At 30.9% G+C, this 13,252-nt stretch overlaps 1 protein-coding gene across 2 annotated transcripts; it reads left to right on the top strand.

Annotated features, from left to right (window-relative positions):
• The first annotated feature begins 590 nt into the window (after positions 1-590).
• LOC123197989 (E3 ubiquitin protein ligase RIN2-like) lies at positions 591-9,377 on the top strand. Of its 2 annotated transcripts, none has more exons than XM_044612539.1 (13): positions 591-765; positions 1,165-1,594; positions 2,688-2,765; positions 4,213-4,299; positions 4,397-4,518; positions 5,289-5,385; positions 5,493-5,595; positions 6,492-6,661; positions 6,775-6,912; positions 6,992-7,059; positions 7,153-7,383; positions 8,015-8,360; positions 9,021-9,377. In XM_044612539.1, the coding sequence occupies exons 2-13, from the start codon at positions 1,355-1,357 to the stop codon at positions 9,075-9,077; spliced, it is 1,737 nt and encodes a 578-aa protein (XP_044468474.1). In that variant the 5' UTR covers positions 591-765; positions 1,165-1,354; the 3' UTR covers positions 9,078-9,377. The 2 variants fall into 2 exon arrangements, with proteins under 2 accessions (XP_044468474.1, XP_044468475.1); XM_044612540.1 differs by having other exon boundaries at positions 592-765; positions 6,492-6,649.
• Positions 9,378-13,252: the final 3,875 nt, after the last annotated feature.

The following is a 13,252-nucleotide window of genomic DNA, read 5'->3' as shown; positions in this document are numbered from 1 at the left end:
CGATGTCGAAAAACTAACTCCAAAAATTGAAAACCCTAGGGGGAAAATGCAATTTTTTAAAACTTGGGTTGGGGGAATTGTTAGTTTTTAGGGTTTAAGGGGGAAAATAAAATCAAATTTAAGTTTATTTTTAATAATACAGATAAAATGATAATTTTACCTCTGAAACTGTTAATTTTAACCTACCATAAGTGGGTAAATGAGATTTTCAAAGTTAACGGGAGGAAACTTGTAAAAACAGCATACCTTGGGTGGGAAATAGTCCTTTGGCCTTTTTCAAATTTAAGAGTAAGAATTTAAAAAAACAACAATAGAGGGAATAAGTCCTTTGACCAGTAAAAAAATCCATAACTTAAAATTACATGTTTGGTATTAGGTGCTTTTCATTGATATGACTTTAGATATCATCAAGTGGTATTAACAATTGAGGTTTTTTTTTATTTTTTATTTTTAAGAAAGTTAAAATATATGTAAAATCAATAAAAATAATTAAAAAAATGTAATTTTATTAATGTCGATTAAACATTAGAGAACAATTATTAGATAATTTAAACTTTAAAATATATTATTCCCTTTTTAACAAATAATTTCCAGATCATGCTTTCGCTTTCCTTCCCGCAAAAACTGATTCCTTCTCTCCGCTCTGTCTTTTATCTTTCTCAAACTATTATTATTAAAACTTATAAATTAAGCCTAAGGCTATGCTGGTAAATTTTGTGCAATCCTCCTGCAACGCCATTTCACCTTCCTCTTAGATCGAATCAGGTTCAGCTGTTGCTTTGATCGTCATCATATTCATCTTTTTGACTGTTGACATTCTTTATTTTTCTGATTTTTAATACGAATGGATTCTTATTTCTCTGCCTAATCACACATCGTTCAGAATTTTTAGTTGAATTGTATTATCCGGGTTTCGTTTCCTGAATTGTTTTGTCTGCCGATATTAATCGTGGTTTAGACAATGTAATCTATCATTTAAATCTATCATATATAATTTTTTCTTTGACGAATCAAATAGAAATTACATGTTACTTTTTCTTTTTAATTTCATTTTTAAAATTGTGATGAGTTTTTTTTTTTTTTTTTTTTTTCTAGTTTTGGTTGATTCCTGTATTATTAATGAGAGGATTTATAAACTGCAGAATATTTTGTGTATTATTGCAGGTTTATTGGATTTGATCTTTGGAAGTTTGGAGTGGTTGTGTTAAGTCTGGCAAATCAATGCAGGTCGAGGCCAACCTTAAATTTGTAACTGGTGACTAATTATGATTCTTTTGATCTGAGAGTCATGGTGCTTTAGTTGTAATGAGTATCCAGGAGTTAGGTTGGGGTGAAAGGGCTATTTTTATAACCAATGGGTGTGAGCTACTTGGCAATTTCATCTGTTTGTACGGTTTTAAGCTTTTTAGGTCTTCAGTGGTGGACCGAGTTTTCATTAGATAAACTAAGAACTGATGGGTTGATTGGTGAGAATTTCATTGATTTGGAGAATGCCAACCATGCCCTTGAGTTGTTCTTGGGTTCATATGCCACAGTTGCATTGCTGGCAAATTTTGCCCTCAATGTTTATATTCTACTTATTCTTTGTCTCAAGGTATGTTGATTTTTTGTGATTTGTATTTTAGTATAAAATACTTTTACAATCATGATTTCCTGATCATACAAGTTTGCTTGAAGTGGCATATGCTGCTAAGTTAAACAAAGTGCATAAAAAAAATAAATAATTAAAATTTTATAATAACAACCCTTTGCTCTAGTTTTTCTTTTGGTATAACTTAATTATTCTCTGGTTCATTTGGCAGAATTTTTTTTGGTATATATACTTTTTATTTGCTCCAGAGTGGTAGCTTTAACACTTACTGCCACAAGCATAAGCTAAAGTATCACACAAGATGTCGTTAAACACGCATGTGACGAGCTGACTACATATAAAACAGAAGTTACAGCAACACATGAACGGGCAGTTTTTGTTGTCTGAAAAGAGGATCAATTTTTATACTTCATCTCATTGAGTCAAACTTTAACAAAATGGAACATTGTATTATAATACTTGACTGAGGTGGCTATTTGTTAATATTTGTTAATTGCCATGGCATGATAGTTGAGGTGTATACACTCTGTACAACTTCTGCTTACCTTAATGGCTTTCCTAAAATCATCTGAGAAGCATAGTTGGATGATGTGAATAAATTTCCTCTTAAGCTTCATGATCACTGTGCTCTTATGTATACCTGAAAGTTCATTATAAAAATATGTGCAATATATCAAAATGCATACTGCAAGGATGTGAAAGACATGTTATGTCAGTTTTTGAGAATGATCGGGCTTTAAACATGGCATTTTGGCTGGTAGAACACTTGTTCTCTTCTAGGTTCTCTGTAAATAGAAGATTAAGGTTTTTGATAATTTCTGAACTTCTCTTCTCTTTTCACATGTTTCACTCATCTTCTATAGATTTGATCTATATCTCTTTAAAGACTGTAACTATACCATTCCACATAAGCCCCCTCTTCTTCTTCTCCTTTTTAATTTATATCAATTTACTAGTATTTTTTGATAAAATTTTGACTAGACTGTCTTCTCTTTTTAGATATAGTTTGGTTAGCTCATGATAATGTTGATAAACTTCTATTCTCCCAATCAGTGTTGTTGTTTTAATGGTTTCAATTTCTGTTTTCCCCTTGCAGACTATATTCTTTGTAGAGTTGTATCCTTCTGAAACTCATAAATTTGTGGAACGTCTTATCCACTATGTCATTTACAAGGTGAATACTCCTTACCTCTAATTAGTTGCAAAATGTATAAATATGTGTCTACTTACAATTTTTTGGACACTAAAGTTTACAAATGGTTCATTGCTGGTCTCTTTTCTTCAATTTTTTTTTCTTCAAAATTTAATATATTATAAGAATAATTTAGAAGTGTAGAGTAAATCATCAGGGAAAATGAAGTTTGTTAATCTGCGAAATTCTACTTGAATTTATGCTTAAACAAGGCATTCAGAGGAGGAGAGCAAGATACAAGAAAAGAATGTCTTTTGGGGTAGATCTTGTCTACGAAACTGCATAGATTACTTGTAGTTCAGTAAATTACTACATTCTCTTGGGGAACTTGGATGAGTAGGTGCAATAGTTTGTGAACTTCTCTGTCCTCATTAGCATACATGGAAATGGTTAGCTTGGCAGTGAGAAAGGTTTTGGACAACAACTTAATAATGAGATATCTTCTTCTGTTGATATAAATGTGCACTCAAGTTTTGGCTTGTAGGCATTTTATAATATTTTTTTATTATGACAAGTTTACATTGAAGATGGTCCTTTGCAAACTGCCTACTATTATCTAATCTGGACAATGACCAACTTTGATGTCAGCTTCTCACATCATCTAATGTGAAGATTTCTCTGTGCAATGGAAAGTGCTTGTATTTATTGTTGTCTTGTCATAGACAGATACCTTGAATGTAAGCACCCAACTGTAAAACTATGATTCTATCATCTATTAAGCATCCTCAGACTTGCTTTAATTACTTTGTGTTTGTTCACATCTGCATATGTATAAGTATGTATGTTTTGGACTAGCTACATGGATACAGCAAAGGAATTTTAGATGGAGAAATAAAATGTGAGAATGATTATTCCAGGTTTTTTCTTTTCTTTTTCTTTTGTCAACTGGAAGGTAGATGCCATTAAGGTAATTTTGGGTACTTTGAGGCCTAAGAAACAAACACACACGCAATCTCTATCTGGAGAGGTTAATGATTTTTTCCTTTATCACAAATCAATGTCTTGAAGGCATTTTGGGAGAGAAGATTGGATATATAAGATGAGAAATTGGATCATATTTATGAAGGACAGTGAAATCTGCTTTTTGAGAGAAGGGTTTGGCACTACATATGCATGGTGAATAAGGGCTTCTTGGTTGATTTTGGGAGCCTCGTAGTTCTTTATGCTGTTTTGAAAGTGATGGGTTTTTTATATATATATATTGCAAAAATCTTGCTGGTTTTATAATTTGATCACTACAATAGTGCTAGTCTCTATATAGATCACGTTCAATGGTTGAGTGATTTTCTATGATGGTGATTTACCTTTATATAATATTCTCACAATCGAAGATATTGGGACAAAGTTGCTATGAATAATCTCAATCATCTTAATAATGTACTTGTTTTTCTAAGATATAACAATTCTATTGCTGTATGCGTAATAACAGGGGGCATTTCTACCACTTGTTGTTCCACCAACAATTTATCAAATGGGCTTGTGGTCAATCTGGTTGACTGTCTTGTGTTCTTTAAAGGTATGTGAGACTTCAATGGACATTCTGTTTTAATATTCTATTGGTAAGGACATTTAAGTGCAACATTTTTATGACAAATCTTGTGCATATTGCACAGATGTTTCAAGCCTTGGCAAGAGATAGACTTGAACATTTGAATGCATCTCCCTCTGCAACACCATGGACATATTTCCGTGTGTTTTCAGTATTACCATTGGTTTTCTCTGTTGACATTTTCTGGTATGAACTATTGTTCTCATGTTTTGTATATATTTTATTGTTGAGAAATCTAATTTTTTTTTTAATTTAGGGTACTGTAGATTGATATCATTTTGTTGGGATTTAGTTCCAATTTTATTATTAAGTTTATTTTCCTTTATTTTGTTTCATATTTTTTGATAGGATAGTCAATCAAATTAGTTCCTAGTTTATAGTTTGAATGTTTCTATTATCAATTGTATATAAAGCAAGATTATTCCTGAAGAACAATAAGATTAATTTACCAATTAATTTGTATCACTTATAAACAATGAATTTAGCAATCCATTTTTGTGTGTATGTTTACCTTTTTAGTTTCCTTGTAATGGAATCATGGATCTAACATGCATATTTGCATTCCCCAACTACTAGGCTTACATTGAAAGGTGATGTTGAAAGAAATAACTTCCAACATTTGAGAATATGCGAGCAACCAAATTCTATTGTACACAAAAGTGTATCTTCTGAAGGATTCTACGAACTCTTCAAGACTATGAATCATCTTTTTGGGCATTCAGACTATTTTTTTCTATGTTGAGAGTAGTTGGTATTCGGGCCTAATGTTAATTCAGGAAAAGGAGTTCATTTGCTTTCTTTTTTCTGCACACTGTTGCAAAATACAGGATACAAAAACCTTACCTTTATTCCATTTTAAAGCCTTTATTTACTGATCTGCTGGCAGACATTGTATGTTATAAGTGATTTCATAAAGCTTAGAAATTTCTCTGATGTTAATTGTTTCACACTTGCAGCATATGGCTGTGTCTAAAAATGTACAGAGCACTGGATTCATCTATGTTCCTGTTGTTATTTTTTGAGCCTCTAAGTGTTGCTTTTGAGACCATGCAGGTAATGTTATAGAAAACCTCATGGAATATGTTACACAGGCTTATTATTTTACTAATTGATAATCCTTGATTGATGAAGTCATTTGGTGCCAAAAATGCTTCCTGTAGGCCATTTTGGTTCATGGTTTCCAGTTGCTTGATACGTGGATCCATGCAGCAGGGAATAGTACAAACTTTGAAAGGTCAAAGTTCTTTGATACATCAGCGGCAGGTGCTTTTTCCTGACTCTCTAGCATTACATTGATGCTTAAATGTGATACCTAAGATAGTACAAGGGATAGTTGGTTATTCTCAGGCATGGCAGTTCCATTGTGCCTTTAATTATTCCATATTAAATTATGTCTGACTTAGCATGATTTTATAAGTAGGAGATGTTTTAGTACAGTTTTTTTCAGTTACTTTTCTAATTATTAGGTGCTTTGTGAACTATGGCTTTTGTACATTTGCAGCATACTATTGAATTCGATCTCCTTGGCAAATTACTGTTAGGATTCTAGGCCATTTCAAAAAAAAAAAAAAGCCAGTAAACAAACACAAATCAAAGTAAAATAACAACTATTTTATTCATTGGAGGGGATACAGTGATAAGCCGGATAGTTTGAGGAGTCCAGGGTCTCCTATTATCTGGTTGTTTGAGATGTCAAAGACCTCTCACTATCAGCCCTAAGGTTGCCCACAAAACAAACCCCAATATTTTTTCTCCCCCTTGTTTGATAACATAACAACCTGTTTTTATAATAGAATTTACCTTATGGGATGAGGACAAGTGTCCCCTATCCTAACAATTACACAGGTCCTTTTCAGTTTCAAAATTTGGTACGTTTTTACAGTGATTTGTACCCATGAGATGTCCTTTTCAGTTTGAAATTTGGCACATTTTGTTTGTTTTAGTTTCCATTGGCCATCTACCAATACGATTCATGTAAATTTGTTATGTTTTAACTATGCTTCTCCCAAACCTATGTATTAGTTTCTTCCTTCAACTTTGTGTATGTATGGCTGGCTTAATTTTCTCTTTTATTTCTATGTGGCTTTGTTTCATGCCAACTCAAGCGTGTTTTAGCAGGATATGTTTCTTTATTTTCTCATGAGCGAATGCTTGTGCAGGTTCATTGTTGGAATGGAAGGGCATTCTCATCCGAAATTTGGGTTTTTTCCTAGACATGTCTACATTGTTGATGGCACTTGGTCATTATGTGTATATTTGGTGGCTTCGTGGCTTGGCTTTCCATCTTGTGGATGCAGTCCTTTTCTTAAACATACGTGTAAATATTTCTGTAAATAATCTAATCTATTTTTTAATTGCAAATATGAACATCTAGTTAGCCGGTTGTTTTAATTTTTCTTTATTTGACATGCTTTCTGTTCATCTAATCAATTGTTTCTACAGGCCTTGCTTAGTGCTATCATAAAGCGTATAAAAGGATTCATCAAATTAAGACTCGCTTTAGGGGACCTTCATGCTGCACTTCCTGATGCAACATCTGAAGAGCTACGTGCATTTGAGGATGAATGTGCAATTTGTCGGGTATGCTTTTGTCTTTTGTTGTTGGCCTTTTAAGTTCCACTTGATCCCCTGAATTGTGATGAACTGGGAAGTTTTCCAGGAGCCCATGGCAAAGGCTAAAAAGCTTCAGTGCAATCACCTTTTCCATCTTGTATGCTTGAGATCTTGGTATGATTTATGTTGTTGTGACTGATCCTCAGCTTGCATATTTGCAATCTATGAGGCATAATAAAATTTGGAATTGTAATTTGAAAATGGCAGGTTGGATCAAGGTTTAAATGAGATGTACTCATGCCCTACATGTCGAAAACCGCTTTTTGTGGGTAGACCTGAAAACAATGTAACCCCTCGAGTTGGGGAAGTTTCAATCGATGAACAGTTAGCTCGTCAATTAAGTTTGGGCCTTGATATGCAAAACAATTCTGCACAAACACTGCCCACTGGTGTTTTCCCAACTCAGGCACAGAACCCTATGGAAGATGGCCCTTGGAGGTGCAGTTCCTTACTTTAAATCAATGCAGTTTCCTCGTCTTTCCCTGATATAATTTATCTTCCTCTTTATTTTCGAAAAAAGCACTCTTTTGATTAAGCTTTGTTAAAATCGACTAGATTTACTGTTTAGATTATCAGAACTCTGTTCTGGCTTGTTGCCAAAGTTCCTTTTTGGTGAGGTCTCTGGGATCCTGGGATTTTAATCTTATTACCATGGATGACTTAAACCTATAGTTTTGTCAAATGCATCTAAGCATTCCCACTAACAAGACTAGCAGCTATTTTCCTGGAGACAACAGTAACAAATTCAACTTGACTAAATAGAAGCCTTTTGTGTTTCTGTTTCTCTAATCACTAAATTCCATTTTGGGCAAGACTCCCATTTGAATATTGACTGGAATCTGTACTTTTACTCCATGAATAACTAGTTTTCACTTTTAACCCAAATTTGTCAATTTCTCTTCAAGAAGTTACCTTATTGTAGCCTTTGCTGATACCTAAAGATTGCTTCTCTGTTCTCTGATGTGTAAAATTCATACATAATACTTGCTATTCATTAAACAGTGTGATATTTATTAGGTGTTCAGTTTACAATATTCTGTTCTTTTCCATTTCTCCTTTTGCTCTTCAGGAGTGCAGGACTGGATTCAAGTTGGTTGCACACTTGGCCAAACCAAGGTGTTGACGGAGCTGGTCCTTCTACAGCTATGAGATCAGTTGGATTAGGGAGAGTTCAGATGATGATGAGACATCTTGCATCTGTAGGAGAAACCTATGCACAATCTGCCATTGAGGATAATTCTTGGAGCATTTGGCCAGCGAATCCTTCTCAGGCTGCTGGTGGTTCTTCTGGTTCACCTATTCCTCCTGTTGCTGGAAGATACCTTGGAAATACTGGTGACATAGCAAATATACTTGCCATGGCTGAGACTGTGCGGGAGGTTCTGCCACATGTCCCAGATGAGTTAATTTTACAGGTATAGTTTGTATTTTATGTTTGATAATGTTCTTGTTGGTCAATGGTCTGTAGCCTTTAGTTATTCCTTTAGTTCAGGTCAGTTATGTCTACTATGTTTGTAGTTAGATAAACTTTTGTTTTGGGAGAAAAATTTTGTGTCTCAGTTTTCCTGTCACACAAGCTACTTCTGCTACATTTCACCTTTCATAGTATCCTGTCAAATCTCAAATACAGACGAATGCTATCTAGAAGTCCCGTGGTGGGAAGCATGTTGTGGCTGTCGCCAGAAATGTCCTCTTTTCTTTTCTTTCATAGCCTTGGCTGTGCATTGAAGACAAACAAAAATTTTGGCCGTTGTGGGAGATTGTCTCAAAAAAAAAAAAAAAAGGGACAATATCGTGGGTCAATGTGAAAATTTTGAAGGTTTAATCCTCTTAGAATGACCTGTCTAATTTGTATTATATAAGAAATCAACTTGCTCTAGTAACCAGCCCAAAACCTACTTGGTTTTTGCTTACCTTGGTAGAGTAGATGTAGCAAACCATGGAGGTGCATTTCAAAAAAATGGTAATTTTTGAATTCATGTCATTGACAATGAGAATTCATGTTTAGTCTTTGGAGGTTCTTCTATTTACTGGAAGTGTATTTGTTTACTTGAATAATGAATGCAATTCTGCAGGACTTGCAAAGAACAAATTCAGCTACTGTTACCGTGAATAATCTTCTTCAAATGTGATTGCTTACATACCTTGATGCTCCACCGATACGAGAATGAGAATCATATTCGAGTGTATAAGCTCGAAGGCATGCATGCGCAGAAGGAAGGTAGTTTGAATTTCCACACAGAAAGGTTAAATCTGTTTGATGTTTGTTATTGTTACGGAAAGATTAAATATTCAGAGCTTAATTCTCTGTACATAAAAGGCAGCTCACTAATCAGTTGTTCGCAGTGAACAACACAAATATAGCCCTTTGTATTATTTACTGCATGGAAAAATAAAGTTGCTACATACACATCTCACATACGGTTTTATTATATGCAGTGTGGTTTTGATGCTGCTTTCCATTTGCTTCTCTTTACAATATATATTATAATTATCAGTATTTTACCATACATGACACGTATCTTACAATACGATACGATACAGGTAGAAAACGATACGTATTATAAAATGTATCGTATTAATATGATACAATAAACGTATATTTCAATATGATATATTTTATTGATATAAATCGATATATCTTTTTAAAGAAAATAATTATATAATAGGGTTACATATGAAAATTTTTAAATTTTAAGAGGGTTTGTGATAATTTTGCAAAATAGTGTTGTATTAATTATTAGTTATTTAAAATGTGTGTATATATATACAGGGCAAAGAGCCTTTAAGAAATAAAAGCCGGGGGTTTCTACGGTTGAATTTGATTAGGATTGGTTTGATTCTACAGGGTTAAACTAATTTGACAAATTGATTTTTGAATTTGGTTGAAAATCAATTTAATGTTGAACTCAATTTAAATTAATTTAAATTTAAACTCAGTTTGTTTATAAAAGTAAATGTACTTTTTAGTTCAAGTTAGTTTGTTTGATTCGAGGTGCCATTCGAATTCAATCACAATTGAGACTGGTAAAATTAACCGCAAAGAAGATCATTAAGAAATATATTGATTTTTAGATATCTTAAATTTTATTATACTAAACAAGAATTATAATTTTTTTCTAAAAACTTCTAATCCCAAAGCTGAAGTCTATTATTTATAATTAAATGTCAAAATAATTTTATTAATTATGGGTTTTGATAAGTAAAAAATTATAATAAAATTATGTGTACTTATTTTAGGTATATAAATATATATACTTATATAGAAATAGATGAATTTGAATTAATAATAAAATAATATTTAATTATATAATAAAATATATAAATATAAACATATTTATATATCTAAAATACGCATGTATGGTATTACTTCAAAAATTACTGCAAAATTTGTATCATCAGCTATATTATAGAAAAAAGTGCGGTACTGAATTATTTTTTTTAATGGAACTATTTTTCAGTAGAGAGATTAAACAAAGCTGACTAAAAGAACAGTATTTTCAGATTTTCTTAACGAAGAGATTATACGTTAAGAATGTTTCCATTTGCTATTAATAATCATGCTAACTGAATTGAACGATTGAAATGTTATTTTTGAATTATTTTATTTTGACCAAAATTTTTTTTTCCAACCAAGGTTTAGTGTTTTTTTTAACTCTCATTTGTGAAATTTTAAAAATTTAAATACTTATTATTATGTTCAAATTTTTAGTTAGAATTGAGAGTAAAAATGTTATTTAGTTAAAAATATTTAAAAAAATTGAAATTTTATCACATTTACCTCTTTTAGTTTAAAAATTTAGCAATTTTTTATAACCCAAAGTTTAAAAAATGACCATTTCTCTTTTAGCATTTTTTTCTTCTCTTCAGTGACCGTTTGCCATCTCTTGTCGTCAACCATCTACCCTTCTGCTCTCTCTCCCTTCCTTCTTTGGCCATCTTTGTTGGAAACAGAGACGAATGGCCTTCATCTGAGTTGAAAACATGTCATATTCGTCTTTGACAAAAAAAGTTGAAAAGGGAAGGGAGAGAAGACAGTTAACAGTTGAAGATGACAAATGGTCATCGAAGAGGAGGAAAAAACTATGTGAGAAAATTATCACTTTTTAAATTTTGAGTAAAGGAAAATTGTTAAATTTTTAAATTAAGGAAATGTGATAAAATTTTTATTTTTTAATTATTTTTAGTTAAATAATATTTTTACTTTTAATTCTAATTAAAAATTTTAACAGAAATGTGAATATTTAAATTTTTAAAATTTTATGAATAAAAATTTGAAAATACATTAAAACTTGGGTGGGAAAAAGTCTTTCGGCTTTTTATCTTCTTAAAAAATGGCTATTTTTAAGTTAAAACATTGCAACGGATAAGTTAAAAGTTAAAAGATTGGTTAAAAGATTGACCATAAACTAGTTAAAACATTGTTTACTTTAAAGTGAAAAATTGATATCCTTTTGTTAAAAATAAAATAAAAATAATTAAAATTGTGTAAGGAGGAGAATATTAGAAAATTTTTAGAAATGAGTTAATATTAATTATAATGTGTTTTAACCAAACTTGATAATTGAATAGTCGAATTATAATTTATGGATGAGTTTAATGTAATTAATAAAAAAAAGTTTAATACATTTTACTTGTTATGATCCAAATATATGAGATTAATGTAAGTTTAATGATTTATTGGATTTTTGAAAAAAAGGATCTAATAACTTAGCATATATCGGTTTAAGACCGTTCTTTAAAATATTAACATAACAATTTTATATATTAAAAATAATCATTTAAAAAGATTTTAAAAAAGGAAAATCAGTCTTTACCTCAAGCAAATTTTAGGAAATTGTATAGATTTAGAAAGAGTGAGACATAATTTATTTTTATAATACTAAAAATTTTCAGTTTAAATTGTGCAATGATCATATGGATCAAATTGCATTATATTTTGTTCATGCAAATTAACTTTCGAATCAAACTTAATTGAATAGAATTTAGCTAAGTGGTATAATAAATTAAAAAATGTAGTTATCGATCATTTAAATGGGTTTTAACTGGTAAAAATATAGTTTTGAAAATTAGATTAGATTGATCGTTTCTACCAATTAAACTAAGATATGCTAATCAAAATGGTTTTATTTTACTTAAAAACCGTTTTTAGAGTTGAATCGTTTTCAATCAAATTGAATCGTTCAAACTATTAAGTTAGATCAACTTAAAAATCGGGTTTGACCTAGTCAATATAAAAAGTAAATTTTTTAAATAAAAAATTTATTATTAATTGAACCGAAGACTTTTTTTTTCTGTCAATTTTGAATATGTATAGTATTAAACTAAGTTTATTTTAATACAAAATTATTTTAAATATTATTTTTTAAACAGTTAACCTGTTTAACTATTGATCAATCACTCTGATTACCAATTAAACTAGATCACCTCTCTTACTAGATTGATGTCTAATTTGATTGCGAAAACATTGGTTAAAAGTTTATTTGTGAATATAAATAATGTTATGGTAAGTTTTTGTGTCAAGGGGCAACAAACACGGAGCCACAAGCCTGAGATCAGACGACAAGAATTGGAGTTATTCCATTGAGATCAAACAAAAAGTAACCCTACCCACCTACCTACCCTTGTAAATTGAAATCCCACAATATTAATTTGATTAATTACTTAATGTTTTTGACCACTTAACCTTTCACACTTTCTTGTTGAACGCCCTCCAAACTGAACCGTCACATATCGAGGAAAATGTTTGAAATGTGCCACTTTTTTTTTTTTTTTTTTTTTTCTGTGACACTAAGTTCAACAGCTGAAATTAATTTATTTTTCACGTTTTTAGGGTTGTTTGGTTTCTGCCCTTTTGGGTTATCCAATATTATTTTAATAATTATTAATAATCTGATTATTACTTATTAAAATATTAGTAAGTTAGTTTTAATTTCATTATAATTATATTTATAACAAAAATAATCCAATTTTTATGACATTTAAAAAAATTAATCTCTTAGTATTTTTTTTTTTATTCAAACACATGCTTATTAATTTTATGGTGCATTTGATTTGGGTAATTTTTATTAATAAGAATAAAAAATTATTACAAATATAGATTATCTAGAACATTACTGGTTATAAATTATGAGTAATACTATGCATATATATTTTGAGTACACAAATACGTACATACTTATATTTGTCATCACCTAATTAGATGTTACTTCATCCTTAATTCAAAATCACCTTATCACACGATGACACATTTAATTGTGTATCCATTTGTGTACTCAAAATAAGTATATATAGTTTTATTAATAAA

Source organism: Mangifera indica, chromosome 15 (assembly GCF_011075055.1).
Source record: "Mangifera indica cultivar Alphonso chromosome 15, CATAS_Mindica_2.1, whole genome shotgun sequence".
Classification (NCBI taxonomy): domain Eukaryota; kingdom Viridiplantae; phylum Streptophyta; class Magnoliopsida; order Sapindales; family Anacardiaceae; genus Mangifera; species Mangifera indica.
The sequence above is the reverse complement of the archived record's forward strand: the minus strand, read 5'-3'. Positions and strand labels throughout refer to the sequence as shown.